Raw genomic sequence first — 15,915 nt, 5'->3', positions numbered from 1 at the left:
AGACTGTAACATTAAAAAAGCCCATAGCAGACCTTTCCCTTATTTTTCATTCAACATGCAGAGTTGCAGACCCCTTTTACCTACTGTATTTCCTCTTTTGCTATTCTGCAGTCTTCTGCCAACATACTGTCTTGCCCTATTCAATATATAAACTCTATAACTAAGCAAGGCACAACTTGAAAACAGCTCAGAACAGCAACTCCCTCTGTATTCTGGTAAATGTGAACTGTAAGACTGGAGTGACATTATGTAAGGTAAAGTGTTCAGAACCGCACACCCAATACTTGAAGTGTACAGGTTTGTCAGGGTCTACTGCCAAGAATCCTGTTGGTTAGGACACAGAAAGCATTGTGAACCTGGATGTGGGAATCGACTGTCCCAGGCTTCTACAGTACCTCAGCATATTCTCCCGAAAGCCAGCTGAAATGAGTCAGATATTTCTGAGCACTCAAACACATTCACCTTCAAAATCTCACAGATGGGCAGAATACGGTTTGAGACAATAGACAATGACAAAACAAAACACTGGCTAAATTCATCGAAAATGCATATTACAAACACTTCATTAGTATGACACAACTTCATTCGTACAACACAACATCAGCAATCTAATAAAAAAACAGAACCATACGGTGAACACACTATCCCTGCAAAGCATCACAAATCAACTGACCCTGAATCAATATTGCTCTTTTCAAATAATCAAAGCAGATAAATCATTCAAAGACACTCTCACATGGTGGGGCACATTAAAATACCAGAGGCACAGGCAAAGATCCCCTGCCAAATCAGCAAGGTTAAAAATAACCATTTCAGGAAAAAGGGCTTAAACCTGCAGAATGAGCACATTGCTACGGCAACAGACAGTGAATCATGACTTGAGCGAATGCGACAGAAACGGGCACATCTGACTCAAAGTCCATGCAATAACTTAGGTCCAGACAAAAAACATTATAAACACTACGCAGTAACATTACATCTATTTCATTATGTTATACATAGTTTGAAACATTTTAACACACACACGCGCGCACGGGCACGCACCCCTCTTGTGATTGCAATCAAACACCAAAGTCATCCTGTCATCACTGGCTCCTGCTGAGGCCAGCGAAACAGTATTGGTGGTTTCCTTTTACAGGGGAAACAAAGTGACTGAGACAGCAGTGCATTTTCTTTCCAAGATAAATCATAGCTGGCACGTTTCGGCAGAAAAAAAAATGCATCAGAGCTTTCTGGACACTTGCTTCAGCGTTTTGCTCAACAACAAAAAAACAGACTACATCAGTTCTAAATGATAGAACATTTGTATGAACAATCAATAAAAAGGTAAACAATGGGGTAAATCTATTCACAATACGGTCATGCTTGAATGATGAGTTAAGATTTCATTAAGAAAGAGGACACAACTGACTTTAACTGTCCAATGTAGCAATCTAAATTATATCCATCTATGTAAAATATTTTTTTAAAATGAAGGTGCGTTTTGTGTTAAGCTTAACTTGTACATTTATGTAATTTTCTTAATTCCAAATCCACTCTGATGAAGCTTACAGGTTATTGGATAACTTGCTCAAGTCAAATTGAAATGAAAACCGTGTAAAACACGTTAAGAACAGAATAATGAAAGAAGGGTTACACTCTATTTACTGACCCTGTTTCATTATTTATTTAATTATGAGTTGTATGAGAGTTTATTGGAGTCTAATACCAGTACAGCGTAATAAGCATGTAATAACATGTAACATTGTGTACTTGCACTCTACTTTAGGATTAGGTATCTACATTGTGAGTACATAATATTACATGTTGATACACGCAGACACAAAAAAATAGAGTGCTAAAAACAGTGTGTAAAATGCTGTTGTTGTGCTACCTGGGACTACAATATCCACTCACCAAGCAGGGCTTGAAAAAGACTACTCCTGAAGATCTCCATCACTCTTAAAATGGCAGTTTTAAGCTGTTGCTCCTCTGGTTTCCTCAGTCTAGCGCAGTACTCTTCCAGCAAGTTTAAGGCCCGAGTTGCATCTGAAAGCAGGAAAGGTGAGATCATTTTTGACATTCACTTTCAAGCAATGCAGCAGCAGACCGCATACAAGATATTCCGACAACAGCAATCAGCAGTCATCGTCACCCAAATCATATCAAAGAGTTTGAAGTGTTTTTATCATGCTTTGCCAATAAAATAAAGGCATTTTAAGTTTAACTTACAGAAGATGTGTGCCAAGGTATATCACTACTTATATCACTGCTTCTGAAATGGATTAAGGCTGTCACCAAGGAGCACCATGTCTACAAGAATAAGTTCCAGGTAGTAACTTAATGCAATTGAACTTTATTTTCATCATATCAACTAGTTTTAAATTATTTACGTGAATCAAAATCCACAGAAAATGCCAATTGTAACTCTGAAGTATTTGATTTGTTGTTCACTATTGCAAAAACATACATGAAGCTAGACTCAGTGACAACAAAGATTTTCAGACCATGGACAGCGCCCAGCTGATCAATTGCCACCTCCATTCATTTTCTGTACACATCTGACAAATATAATAGGCTGCACAGGAATCACATTTGACACCTAACAATTTACATAATGTGTGCCTTGTGGTTAAATGCAGTGTTTGAAATCAGTAACAATATTAGTGAACGTAAATTGATTTTAACGAGAGGCTCAAAGTTTGCATGAATGCTTAATTTTACTCACCTCGTCTTTTTACAGACATGCTTGCTTTCGTGAGATTCCTGTGAACTTGATGTGCCTTACATGAAAGTATCTTGTCCTTCCAACATGGGCAACGAGAATAGGGCCAGTGTAAACATATCTCAAAGTTTTGGCAAGTTATAACTGTTTACTAGAGGCACTGTTGTAGGCAGTCTGAGAGAGTCTGAACAACCGTTGCCTAGAACTTATCAAAAATCCTTAAGAAATGTTGGTCAGTCATCTGTCTTCTGCATAAATAGCATATTCATGTCAAAAAGTACTGTACATAACTGAGGGGAAAAAGAGTCTTTGTAACAAATCCACAGATGAAGTGCTTCAGGCTTCATCCTCTCTTAGATAAAGCTTCAGTGTGTGAAAAATCAGTAGGAAAAAAGTTTTCAGGTGAAAATTAGTCCTGTGCGGAGTCCCAGACTGGCAATGCCCTATTTCAACACATTAAATCCAGTGGTGGTGGGTGAGGGGCCCCTTGCATGTCCAAAGGGCATGACAAGACAGGACCTGCCACTGCCAGTTTCATCTGATGTCCACTGGCATCCAGTCCATGGAGGGAGGACACACAGACACACACACAAAAAATGTAAAACAGTGCTGTGCAATTCTTAGTTCATTCATTCACATGTTTTCTGAGATATCCATATCTTCAGTCTTCTTTCCAGCAGTTCAATGAGGCATTCATTCTTCAAAAATCTTTGATGAAACAGTTGTTGAAAAACTGCTTTAAAAAAGCAAAGCAAAACAAAACAAACAAAAAAAGAAATAAAAGAAAGCAGCAATTCACAATTAAATTAGGCGTTCGACACCTCTACAAGCTCAGGTGTGTATATTAGCCTAATTCCCCCTTGCTTAGAATAGTAGCTTCCAGTAAAATTCACCTAATTGTGGGGACACAGTGGGTGGACCAAAATAAACTTATTTTCATCAACCGACAGATGGCTACGTTACGTTACTTAACAAATTGAACATTGTTCCACTTCCTTACAAAGTATAAAATTACACAAAACAATGGCTGCTGCAAATAACTTACTCCAGTTCTTCCAGAAAACTACCCATCTATGCAATGCCACCGCTCTTTGCCGTTGTAATATGCATGACTGCATTACTGCTTACATCCAGATGCCAAGCATTTTCCCCATGTGTCAACATTCTCATTAGATATTATAACACCCTAGTGTAATAACGTATCACGTGTTATCAAGGCTAAAGTATTTCGTATTTCATATAGATTAGCACTGCCATTCCCTGTCATATGATAAACTCCATCACCCTTCCAAACACACCTCAGACAGCACAGCCGAGATTGCAGACTTACCTAGCCAGCTAACTAGTATGGTGGCTAATTCTAAGCAGGGACACAACGCTATTCTGTCAGTGCGACGCCTATTGGAAAATACCTGCAAGTTTTCTTGAAAAGCATGGCTTTGCCATCATCTCTGCAACTCAAAGCGTGCCGAATGCAATGTCTTTGTCAGCGACTCGTCCCTGAATGCCAGTTGGTAAAAGTTGTTTATTTGTTTAGGCTCCGCCACTGTAATAAAAACAACGGCTACAGGGCATCCCTTTACCGTACATGGTTAGGAGCTGTCCAGGCAACCAAGCCAAGGCAAACGGCAGTAGCAGCAGCGGCGGCGGTGGAGGCAGCAGCAGCAACACCACCAGATTCGCCTTAGCAACGAGATGGCTGATTACTAGCTACAGACTGTGATTGAAAGGTCCTCGAGTCCAATTGCAAGCGAATATGTTTTCTGCATATGTACGTGTGAACCAATCATCGACTTGGAGGTTGAAGCGGACGTTCTCACACACGTGGTTTGACATGGCTGCGCCCAGCTCGCGCAGAATGTTTTGAGTGAATGCTGCTCTTGCAGTACAAGAACAGAGATACGAGGTAATGTATGAAAATAGTATATGGAAGCTTCTTTGCTAATATATAGTGGATATTGCTGTTGTAGTATATGATGGTGCGAGTGAAGCTATGGCCGTTTAGCTTGTGAGGAGGTCCAACTACACTCTCATTATGAACACAGTGCAAAGAAGCTTTATGATTATGTACATTATCTCTTCTTTTGACAGGGTTGTAGTCCGCTGGACACGGAAAAATGGCAAGTGAAGAACAACCAGTACAAACACTTACTAAATCGGCGTATCTCGAGTTGCTTTTGAAGCAATTTGACAAGCTTCCGGATAATGACAGGTATGTAATGCTGTGTTTACAGTATGGGTACGTGCTGTTTCGTTTTCTGTGAAGGCTGGTGGTGTGTGGAGTCAAGTTTCTGCAAGTGATGTATATTCCGTTTCGTTCACAGGAATTTGTTCACTTACGGACCCATGTATTTAGGGGGAAATGCTGCTTTAGCTGGCTTGCTAGCGAATAGTTTCTGGCGCCGGGCGCTGAATGTCAGGCAAGGGCACATAGTGTCCAGCCTTCCAATGGCAACACTTCCATTTCTGACCACTGCGGTATTGTACAACGCTGCTGTTTCAAATCCTTTGCTTATGGGTAGGTTAACTTACAATGTCATGTCTTTCTGGTGGAGTTGATTATTACACACGGGGTGCGTTCCAATATGCGACCTTGCTTCCTTCACTTGTGCTTGTGGCCTGGTGCCAGGAAGTAAGTAACATGATGTCATGATGACATCACTGACAACAGCATTATATTTCAATATTTCGCAAAACCTCAATTGTAGTCGTTTTCTCATTGGCAAACTGGGTGGTAAATGAAGAATAATCCCCCAAACAATGTTGTGGCTAGGCTGCCAGCTGGGAAACTTTATTGTATACTCCATGGAGCAGGAGCCAGGAGGCAGGGTGAGGCCACAAGCACAAGTGGACAACGCAAGATTGCATATTGGAATGGTTCCACACACACACACAGGGGCGCAACTACTATTTTCTGGGGGGGCATGCAAGAACGATTTTGGTGCCCCACCCTCACAAAAAAACACCTCATAATTATTTGGCACCCTCCAACACCTTCTCTTTGGTGCCCCCCTCTCTGGCGCCCCCCTGCAACGCATACGTCGCATATACTGTAGTTGCGCCCCTGCACACACACCATCATTGGTTTACATTATTTTCTACTACACAGGTGACATCAACTGCCCAACGTGCGTAGTGACCAGAGGTTTCCTGGTGGGACTGATAGGTGGAGGCGTGTACCCTCTTTTTCTGGCGCTTCCAGTCAGCGCTGGCCTTGCTGCCAGGTAAGGTTTATGGTTGGCCACAGTCATGTGGAGTACTGACACACTGCAGACATTTTAGCCCACAGGTATTTAGATAAAGCAGGTGAAGTGGTGAAACTGTTACTGTACATCCGTTTGGCCTTCAAATGGTCAGTTTCGTCCTTTTGACCAGCTTTTGTAGTAGGGTCATTTCACGTGAAATCAGACACTTTGGGACCCGACCGACACAGATTTCAATCATACTTGGTGTGCCTGTTTAGTAGCAAGGTGGCACACCAGAACTGCATTTGTGTGAATCTGACACCAATATTAAGGGAAAAACAGACTAGCAAAGGTTTACATATGAGGGTAGGACACTATGCATTCAGCCTTGATTATATCAGTCAGTGTAAGTCACAAAAAGACGTCTGTGGTGTTATTGGAAAGCTCTTTTCTGGCTCTACAAATGACACAAGCAGCATGGACTACAACAACCCTTGGAATATGAATTATGATAAATTGAAAAATTAAAAATTGAATATAAAAAAAACGTATCTTTTAAAATGGCCAGTTCCTTGTCTAAACGTAGCCTACAATGTCATGAACAACACCTGAAATGCTGGTGTTTGGTTATTTAATCATTTCAGAGATAATGGGACTCAAACATATGGCATCATACAGATCACCTTGTAATAATATGGTAATACCATAGTAATATCACATGACAGCATGTCTATCAGAATATGTGAAGGATGCAAATGGTCCATGAGAATGCAGGAAGTTCAGTTTCACCTCTCCAGTGCTCGGCATACATTCGTCAACACAAGCCACCAGTTGCCATCATATACAGCTACAACATACCCTTTGATGCTTGAACATTTAAACACTTCCTTTTCTGAACTTATTCTTTCAAACCTGCCTTCCCTGAATGCTGAAAATGGTCTAGCTTCCACTGTGTCCAATGACAATGGGCAGAAGCTGTGTAGTTTTTGAGTACCTGGAATAGGGACCGACGAGGGTGCAGGGCCCACCGGGAAAATGCCTGTTATGCCAGATGGCCAGTGCAGTCCTGTCCCTGACACTTGTCTATTACTACTTCATTACAACTCATTTAAACCTTTATGTCCCGTTATCTCTGAAATGAATAAAGAACCAAATATCCCATTCTCAGGTGTTGTTTATGACCTTACATGCTATGTTTAGACAAGAAACCGGCCATTTTAAAATAAACATTTTTTTAGATATTCAATGTTTAATTTTTCAATGTATCATAATTCATATTCTGAAGGTTGTTGTATTTCATGCTGGTTGTGTAATTTGTAGAGCTAGAAAAGAGCTTTCAAACAACATCTCGGACATCTTTTTGTGACTTACACTGACTGCTATAATCAAGGCTGAATGTATAGTGACCTACTCTCATGTGAACCTTTGCTAGTCTGTTTCTCCCATAATGTTGGCGTCAGATTCAAACACATGCAGTTCTAGGGTGCTACCTTGCTACCAAACAGGCACACCAAGTATGATTGAAATCTGTGTTGGTCGGGTCCCAAAGTGTCTGATTTCACGTGAAATGACCCAGTATAGACCCAAGTTAGCAGTTCTTCCGTGTGAACAGGGAGGATACTTCATACCACTTTTAACACTGTTTGAATAACTTCAATGCATAGGCACAATCCCAGTTGGTGCACTGTGGGTTTAGGTGTGTTGCTCCAATGCAATCCAACGACTTCACTCATCGGGTGAGGGTACTGGATAGCAGCTACATTCTTCCTACGGGTATGGGATTTGAACCTGCAACCTTCCACTCTCCAGACTAACTCCCTAACCATTGACTTAACTGTTGCAAGCAATGATGTATACAGTATATCAATATGGTAGACCAAGATAAATCGTAGGACGCATCACAAGTGCAACAAAGTGGAATGAAGTCGGGTCTCCTAAACGGGCGTGACTTTGCCGTTGAACTCCATTCATTCTCCCACTCCCCAAGTTTCCTAAATGGCCATGCCTGTCATAGGATTCAGTTTACAGCTTTACGCCACATGGATGCCGGAAGAAATTGCTTAGGCCTATGAATTGTCTCTACCATATATCATTTGTCTCTGTATACCTCATTGAAAAATTGGCTTATAGCATACCTATGTATTAGTCATATGAAGCATGTGACTTTATTCTTTACAGGTATAGCACTGCGCCGATGCCAGAAAAGGGGAACATCATTAGGCATTGGATTGCGGTTTCTCGGCCCATAGTGAAGAGGATGGCGTTTGTGTTTGTATTGCAAGGCTTCTTTGGAGCCTACCTTTCTTCCAGGCATTTTGACATTTATCTGAAGTTGCTAAAATCAGTGGACATCAGGCTTGAAGACCTACATGATTAAGTGTTTGTACAGTGTGTAATAAACTTTTGTACAGAAAGCCAAAAATCTCTTATTTTCAAGTTTTTGTCTTTGTAGTACATATGCAGATACAACAGAATAATAGATACAAATGTGTTCTCAAGACAGTAAGTTATCTGGCATATCAGTGTAAACTGCTCCAGCCCAGGTCAAGTTAGGAAATTTGCTTATTTTGTAAGGAGTCATGGACATGATGGAATAGCTTATGGCTTTGATACGACCAAAACCTTAATTGTAATGAATTTACTGGCTTTCTCACCAGTTAAATGTGAGGCTATGGGAATTGTTTTGACTGGCAAAAGAAATGCACCACAATCATTTTGAAGGCTTCCTTACAAGGGGATTCATGGAAGTTCAGTTTATAAACCAGGGATTTGACATGGCAAGTGGTGGTAAACGCGTTGCCTTTACACATAAACAGGTTAATCTGACCACTTCACCAGGCATCACAGACGTGTAGCCCTCCAGGAGCTTCTGTTGTGACCAACAAGGATGATAAAAATAGTGACTACGACCAGGTTTTAATCACAGTTTGTGTTTTTCACAATCATAACCTTCATCAATAACAAGCAAGCAAGCAATCATTATATCAGTGTTTTGAAAAGGATGTCAAGACATCGATAGATGGTTTTGAATGAACAAGTAGCTCTCAGATCCAGAAGGGTTGGGGACCGCTGACTTCCCTATTGCATTATCAATCTATTGCATGGACTATTATTGATATTATTGTAGGTGACTAAATAAAACAAGACCCTCTTGTACAGTTAATGTAAACAATACTCAGAGAATCTGAAGTAAACCCTTCAGTGCACTACATTTGCAATGTTGACAAGATTTACTGTTAGGTCACGGTGTGCAAGTTCAATGCACCAACTTAAAATTAACTGGATGGCAAATAATACTCTTGAAATGTAACCTTGATTACTATTACATGCAAGTGCATTGCTTAACCATGCACAGAATCCTTCTTAAGTCAGCATGTACAAACGTGGTACATGATATCCATGTGGGGAACTGACTGCCTGGCATTAATCTGGTACATCTAGAAAGAACTTCTGCAGTTGTTTATGTAAATAATTGCCTGAAGATATCCTCAACAAGTCTAGATCTTCAATGCAAGCATACAAGACATCTTTCGTCTTGTGTTAAACAATTATATTTCTTTCAGGGCTAAATTATTTAGTTATTTAGCTCTAGATGGTACTACAGCTAGTGGAGCACGCAATCATGCATGTCATTTTAAATAAAATGCATGATGGCGTGCTCCACTAGCTCTAGTCTAACTTGTTAGAACAAATACCTATAACACTCTTTCAAGGGCAACACTTGAACGCATAATGAGGGCGATAGACCTGTGCATATTTAAGTCTTCGCCATAGGTCATGAAATTGAGTTTCCCAAAATGAGAGGGAGTATGCTGTACACACTTTACATCTGATGCCCAACAATGACTTTAAGGAATACGGCACACCCAGGCCAAATTGAGGGTCTCCCACAGTGCAAACTTAAATAAGTTGGTGGATGGCAGCGTTTCCTGGTGATCCAGCCATTATCCAAATCAATCAGCAATTAGCTTGGTTTCGAGTAGATTTTTTTTCACCCCAAACTACTTTCAGTGTACTGTACATGCACATCCAGCGCAAAAAAACAGAGGGCTTGACTTGGTCATTTCGGTTTGGGGACTATTTTCTGCTGCGAAAAAAAATAAAAATCCAACATTCACCTTGGTACGTCATGATCGGGTGTGCCCCCTTGGTGTGAGTGTGGGATGTGTTTTTCCGTAACGGAAAACAGTTCCAAAAACTGAAATGACCAAGTCAAGCCCTCTGTGTTTATTTGCACTGTCATTTGCACTCGATGTGAATGTACAGCACATGGTAAGTTATTGGGGGAAAGTCCAGTGAAATAGTTCACTTTGGCTGTAATCTTTGGATGGCGACAGCAAACTTCAGCTACTACAGGAAACCGCGCTGTGGTCAGTGCTGATTGATTAGGACAATGGTTGAGTCACCAGAAAAACAATGCTACTTATTTTAAGTCTAGGGACTGTGGGGAGACCCTCAATTTTAACTGGGGGTGGCACATCCCTTTAAAACCTAATAAAAGAGACAAACTCAGGACATTTCCCTTTGTATAGGGGACAACTAGGCCCACGTTTTTAACTGAATCAGGTTTTTTCTTTATACAACTTTTGAGCTCCCATTAAAAAAATAAAAATGAAATCATTCTTTTTTTCCAGGGTCAAAGAATCAAAATGATGCTCTCTAAATTCTAAACAATGTCAATGTTACTTAAGAATTACTTTTCCTTTTTCAGAGGCATGATACGGCATAGCATTGATAATCATTAATGGGTCTGATGTGGGAGTTATGGATGCCCAGAGGGCTTTGCTTTTAGCTCTTTGTTTTGCAATCTGGTGTCCCTCAGTTTCCTCTGACAATACCCCATAGATTACTATACCAGGTTTTAGTCATTCAACTAGCCAGACCTTAACCCATTTTAGAATCTGTAGGGTACTGTATAGAGGAAATTGACAAGACAACTGTCCTAAAAACAAAGCGCTGAGCTGACAGTAAATCTGGGCTTCTACAACTCCCATGCAATGCCAAAGGCAAATTGGACTCAAACGTGATCCCGGCATGGGCAGTAAACCAGGTTTAGTGGTAGAAGTCAATGGCGATTCCCCACAGTATTCAGTTTTTTTAGGTTCTGATTTCACAGGGGCTTATGAGCTGGAATATCAATATGTACATATAAACAAAGCCTTAACATAGTTAACATGAATGTGGGCAAGGAATCAATCATGAATGAAAGTAACACTTTCAATGGAATTATGAAAATAATCTTTTTCAGAATATTCTCATTTTTTGGAAAGGGTCTGTAGATGGATGCCTCAGAAACAATCAGCCCATAGCCAAGCCTTACCTATACATAGGGGAGATGGCCAAAATTGATCTTTTCCATCATGGTAGATTTGCAAGTGTAAAATGTTGGACACCATATGCTTGTAGTAGTTGACCTGGTTCAGTGTTACAGTTACAGTGCTCTACAATAATGAGTACACCCCTTTTGAAAAATAACATTTTGAACAAATATTTTAAACACAAGTTATTCCCAAAATGCACATAGTAAGTTTAATACAACATATGTTGAACTTACAACAGAAAGGGTCAACAATAACTTAAATGACATCTGTCCATTTTTGTGAAATTATGGTGGTGCAAAAGTGAGTACAACCCTATGTTCAACTCCCATGAAATATCATGATCTGCTTCAGTAGTCACAGTACATGTTGAAAAGCATTTTTCTTTAGGTGAAATTCAGATTCCTACTGTTGATGGCATCCACACAGCTCTGAACCATGTCACTGCGACAACCATGCTTGACATGGGGCACTATTCTTAGTACAAATCACTTTTTACCACCACACATGCTTGACACCATGTAAAGCAAATTTGTTTATCATTGTATCATCAGAGAAACAAACTAAGAATGTGGATTGCTGGAACAATATCCCAAGATTAACACATTTGCTTTAAATGGTGTCAAGCAGGTATGGTGGTAAACTGATTTGTACAAAGGGCCCCAAGCTTAAAGTCAATCATGGTTTGACTCACATGGTTTGGGTATGAATGAATGCCATCAACACTGGTAAGCTCAATTACACCAAAAGAAACCTGTATATCAACATGTACTGTGACTACGGAAGCAGATCATGAACCTTTGCATGGGAGTTTAACATAGGGGTGTACTTACTTTTGCACCAGCATTAATTCCACAAAAATGGAAAAATGTTATTTAAATAATATTATTAACCTTACTTCTCAGGTGTTGTAATAAACTGTACGCATTCCATGCACAATTTGGAAATAATTTGTGTGCCTATTAAATCATTGTTCAAAATGTTTTTGTTTTTTTTTCAACAGGGGTGTACTCATTATTGCAGAGCACTGTATATTACCCGTATACTGTATGTTGTGTTACCACCCTTACGCTTTGTTGTTGCTGAAGGAAAAGGCTAGAGCTTAAACCAGCAGAATGCTTGCTGTTTGAAAGAGAAAGAGAACAACATCAGTTTTCACAGTAATAACATTCCATGAATTTACATGACAAACAGGTGGCAGGAAAAATGAAAATGTAATTTATTTTTCAATCATTCCTCAAACAATCTTTCCTTTGTTCCCACAAACACATATATACATTTCTCACACAAAATAACAGTCTCAAAAAGCCAATGGCCTTTCTGTAACCATCTGGTGGATGGTTGATGTATAACAAAACCAGTCCACATTTGAAATTTACAATCTGATTTACATTCTCTGCTCAGATTCTCAATGAACAATAGAATAGTTCAATGTAAGGCTGCACATTACGTCAGCATGTCCACTAGGCCATCAAGCAGCCTGTTGTGATCTTTGATCAAGCACACACAAACACATATGAAAAAAAACAAGAGGCAACTTACACCTGATCACATACTACCTTTAACATTTATCAGGGCAAGATGGCTGCGGCTGGTCCCGTTCTCTTCAGCTTCTCACAGCGTATCCACTTTAGCAAGGAGGAAAAATAAAATCGCCAAATGAAAACAGTCCTCATAGAAAAAGTGTTGTTTCATCAAAAGTCGTTTGCTCCCCCAAAACTTTGATAGTGGGTTTTTTGGCAATGAGTAGCCATTCTGGTGAGGGGAAACGACTTCTATGAAACACCACTTATTATTTAAATTATTTAATGTGCTATCACTTGATTTAGGCTAACATGTTCAGCTGATCTATATGAAGTATGTACAAAAAAGAAACCCAAAAACAAGTTTGATAATAGCATTTGTTAAAAAAAAAATAGAGAGAACTTAAGAACCAAAAGAAAAATGTTTCTAGTGCTGATTTTAATTTAACTCCATGTCAGTTCTGTCTGAAGGCTAGTGACGTGAGCTTTGTGCATCTCAAGGAAGGAGATGGGAACGTACATCGTTTCAGGCCATCCTCTCGCATGACGACTGCGACCACGGCATCAAGGCATCCCCCATCCTGGATAGCGGGCAAGCATCTAGGAGAAAACTGGCAACAGGTTTAGCAGTAACTTGCATTTTAAAAGCATGGTTTTCAAATGTCAAAAAACATGCCACTTATGAGAATACACACAATTAAAGAATATGCTTTCTTTAACAGTTCTTATTGTCTGTCCCCCATATTTTGCAAACTGCTCTAGAGAGTTCGGCCCAATAAATCGCCAGAAAGACATGGGATTGTACTTGACCCTACATTTTGATCGTTGCGCTTGCACTCTCCGCACATTTAGTGCAGAATTCCACAGAGACATGGTCCTTGTCCACATGCAAACAGACGCCTCCAGAAGACGTGTCGGCCTCGTCCACCTTTACCCTCTTTTTGGGTATGGCGTAATCGTGGTCGTTTTTCTCCGAGCCCTGGAAAAGTGAAGTAGAAAATTTCATGCCGTTCACACCGCTCAATCTAGATAACAGTTGCCCCAACATGCTGTCGTTGGCCAAAACTGCTCTCAGATACCTAGTTTCATTCTCCAGCTCCTCCACTCGTTTGTTCAAGTGTCCGTTCTCTTGCTTGAGGATTTGGTTTTCTGTCGTCAGCGAGCCAACTTTCTTCTCCAGGCCACAGACGTATTCTTTTTTCTTAAGGCGATTCATTCGGGCAGCAATGGCATTCTTGTTTACACCGCGGCTCGAGAAATCCCTTGCTGGTCGATTTGTTGATGCTTCCTGGAAAGTATGAGGAGGACTCATGTCGTAATCTTGATCCACAGAGATGTCGTCTTTCAGATCACCAAAGGCATCAAGGTCTCCAAGAGGAGCGAGGCCATCTTTATCAAGCACCCAGCTGAAATCATCTAGGGAGAATAGCTCAAGGTCCTCATTGGAGGAACTGCTGAGCTCACGTACAATGTCTCTGTCCACGCCTGGGGGGATGGCTGCTTCCTTCCCCATAAAAGTGACACCTGGCTTGGTCTCAGCACTCTGGGCAGATGAGGTGTTGGAAGGCCTCCCTCTTTTCCTGGTCATCATTTTCATACGAATAGGAGTTCTCCTTCACACTCCACTTCAGGTGGTGGTAGAGACAGTTGAGCTCTGGAAGAAAGTAAAATATACAGAGAAATCATTAGACTGATGAAATCCATTATCATTCTATGCACACAAAACAAAATGCAAACTTGGTGCCCAAGCTGTGATGTGTTAATTGTCATTGGCCACGTCAAACGCACAGAAATAGATTAGGCCTACAGTATTAGCCTGGCTTGAGTGAATAAAGAGCGGCATGTACCATGAGGCATACGGCGAGTTTTTGATCTAAACAGCGTGCACGATTAATAGCTAGATAAACAAACTACACGATTCTCTAAATAGCCCATCCTATCGTCGTCTGTTATTCTAAAATAATTTACCGTAGAAGCGTAAAATACTTCCCATCAGGGACAGCAGTGCGTTACACAACATCTAATCCACACACCACTCGTCTTTAGTTTCTATTTGCACCGAAAGTTTATTTGAAATATATGATCTGCGCCAGAATTCACACGTTTCGAGAAATGCAACTCTAGTGGCCATTCTCCAATGTAAACAATGTTGAATATAATTATTTTACGACTGAAGCTAGCAACAATGCTATTCCACGACTTAGCATTGTTTAGACATAACCCGCTCCTCGATGGTATGTGAAATATGATCACAGCTCACTTACCTCCAAAGGCACACTTGAAGCTTAATACATTATTTATAATCTCGATGCAAAAAACGTGAAAAATTGGCAGAATTCAAGCGCCTAGAAAAAGTTTTGATCCCCGTAAAACAATAGCTGACTCACGCAACTTCTCCTTTGCACGAAACGTAAGGAAGACGTCTGGGTAAAATGGCGCCTAGCAGTAGGCGTTCACGTGACCTGAAGGATGCCTTTGTAACAGAATGTATTTGAGGTCTGCCACCCCCTGGTTTGGAAGACGGATTGCAGCTAGTTCAAAAGTAGTTCAGCCTCGAGTGACTTCAGAATTCTTGTAACATTTTCCTCTTCTCTTTGACAATGTCATTGAAAGAAAGAGCTGAGGCACACAAGTATGTTTACTAAAATTTATTTTCTCAATTTTCAGATTTTGTACAACCACATGGACATGTGTTGTGTATTTGAAAATAAAAATCAAATCTTACAATGTTCATCATAAGATCTAATTTGCCCTATTATGATTTAAAAGTGCCTTATAACATTTAAGACCAGATTAATCTTCATTTCATGTGCTTTCTTTTTACAAATAGTATAAATAAAGCTTTTAATGGACATATTTAATTTGCAATAACTTGAAAACATACAGTATTGTTTTTAGCACACTACAAATGTACAATTAAATATATTTATTTGGACATCCTGCCATCAAAACCATTCTCTGAGGAAACACGTCTTCAGATATCATTTCATCGCTTCTTTCCATCTCTACCATTCTGTGAGGAAACGTCTTCAAATCTTTTTATGACACAGTTACTTCTTGCAATCATTATCATTCTTCTTGCCATCATACATGAGGTAAACACATATTCAAACATCCTTATTTTGACATAGCCTACGTCTTGCCCTCTTGAACATTTTCAGTGGAAGCACATCTTCAAAAATCTT

At 40.1% G+C, this 15,915-nt stretch overlaps 3 protein-coding genes across 4 annotated transcripts in view; 1 reads left to right on the top strand and 2 right to left on the bottom strand.

The window, feature by feature from the left end:
- Positions 1-2,065, bottom strand: part of dlg2 (discs, large homolog 2 (Drosophila)) — a 293,655-nt gene extending 291,590 nt beyond the window's left edge. Inside the window, exon 1 of the mRNA XM_063203708.1 lies at positions 1,897-2,065. Coding sequence (XP_063059778.1) covers positions 1,897-2,062 — 166 coding nt within the window. The 5' untranslated portion in view covers positions 2,063-2,065. The remainder of the gene's footprint in view (positions 1-1,896) is intronic.
- Positions 2,066-4,393: 2,328 nt separating this feature from the next.
- tmem126a (transmembrane protein 126A) lies at positions 4,394-8,340 on the top strand. The gene is made up of 5 exons (XM_063203707.1): positions 4,394-4,610; positions 4,796-4,916; positions 5,029-5,222; positions 5,814-5,928; positions 8,068-8,340. Exons 2-5 carry the CDS (start codon positions 4,822-4,824, stop codon positions 8,264-8,266), a joined length of 603 nt encoding a protein of 200 aa, XP_063059777.1. The 5' UTR covers positions 4,394-4,610; positions 4,796-4,821; the 3' UTR covers positions 8,267-8,340.
- A 4,062-nt stretch (positions 8,341-12,402) lies between these two features.
- Positions 12,403-15,171, bottom strand: crebzf (CREB/ATF bZIP transcription factor). 2 transcript variants are annotated; one of them, XM_063203702.1, is made up of 4 exons: positions 14,995-15,171; positions 13,546-14,384; positions 13,251-13,341; positions 12,403-12,835 (listed from the first exon to the last, which is right to left on the bottom strand). In XM_063203702.1, the coding sequence occupies exons 2-3, from the start codon at positions 14,325-14,327 to the stop codon at positions 13,257-13,259; spliced, it is 867 nt and encodes a 288-aa protein (XP_063059772.1). In that variant the 5' UTR covers positions 14,328-14,384; positions 14,995-15,171; the 3' UTR covers positions 12,403-12,835; positions 13,251-13,256. The 2 variants fall into 2 exon arrangements, with proteins under 2 accessions (XP_063059772.1, XP_063059773.1); XM_063203703.1 differs by lacking the exons at positions 12,403-12,835; positions 13,251-13,341 and having other exon boundaries at positions 13,568-13,709; positions 13,810-14,384; positions 14,995-15,170.
- Positions 15,172-15,915: the final 744 nt, after the last annotated feature.

Source organism: Engraulis encrasicolus, chromosome 7 (assembly GCF_034702125.1).
Source record: "Engraulis encrasicolus isolate BLACKSEA-1 chromosome 7, IST_EnEncr_1.0, whole genome shotgun sequence".
NCBI classification, from domain to species: Eukaryota; Metazoa; Chordata; class Actinopteri; order Clupeiformes; family Engraulidae; genus Engraulis; species Engraulis encrasicolus.
This window is presented reverse-complemented; position numbering and strand designations above follow the sequence as displayed.

Coding starts and splice junctions, on each gene's coding strand:
- tmem126a (XM_063203707.1), top strand. CDS start 4,822: ATGGCAAGTGAAGAACAACCAGTACAAACACTTACTAAATCGGCGTAT. Junction 4,917..5,028: donor AAGCTTCCGGATAATGACAG/GTATGTAATGCT, acceptor TTTCGTTCACAG/GAATTTGTTCACTTACGGAC. Junction 5,929..8,067: donor AGCGCTGGCCTTGCTGCCAG/GTAAGGTTTATG, acceptor TATTCTTTACAG/GTATAGCACTGCGCCGATGC.
- crebzf (XM_063203702.1), bottom strand. CDS start 14,327: ATGAAAATGATGACCAGGAAAAGAGGGAGGCCTTCCAACACCTCATCT. Junction 13,342..13,545: donor GCAAGCGCAACGATCAAAAT/GTAGGGTCAAGT, acceptor ACCTGTTGCCAG/TTTTCTCCTAGATGCTTGCC.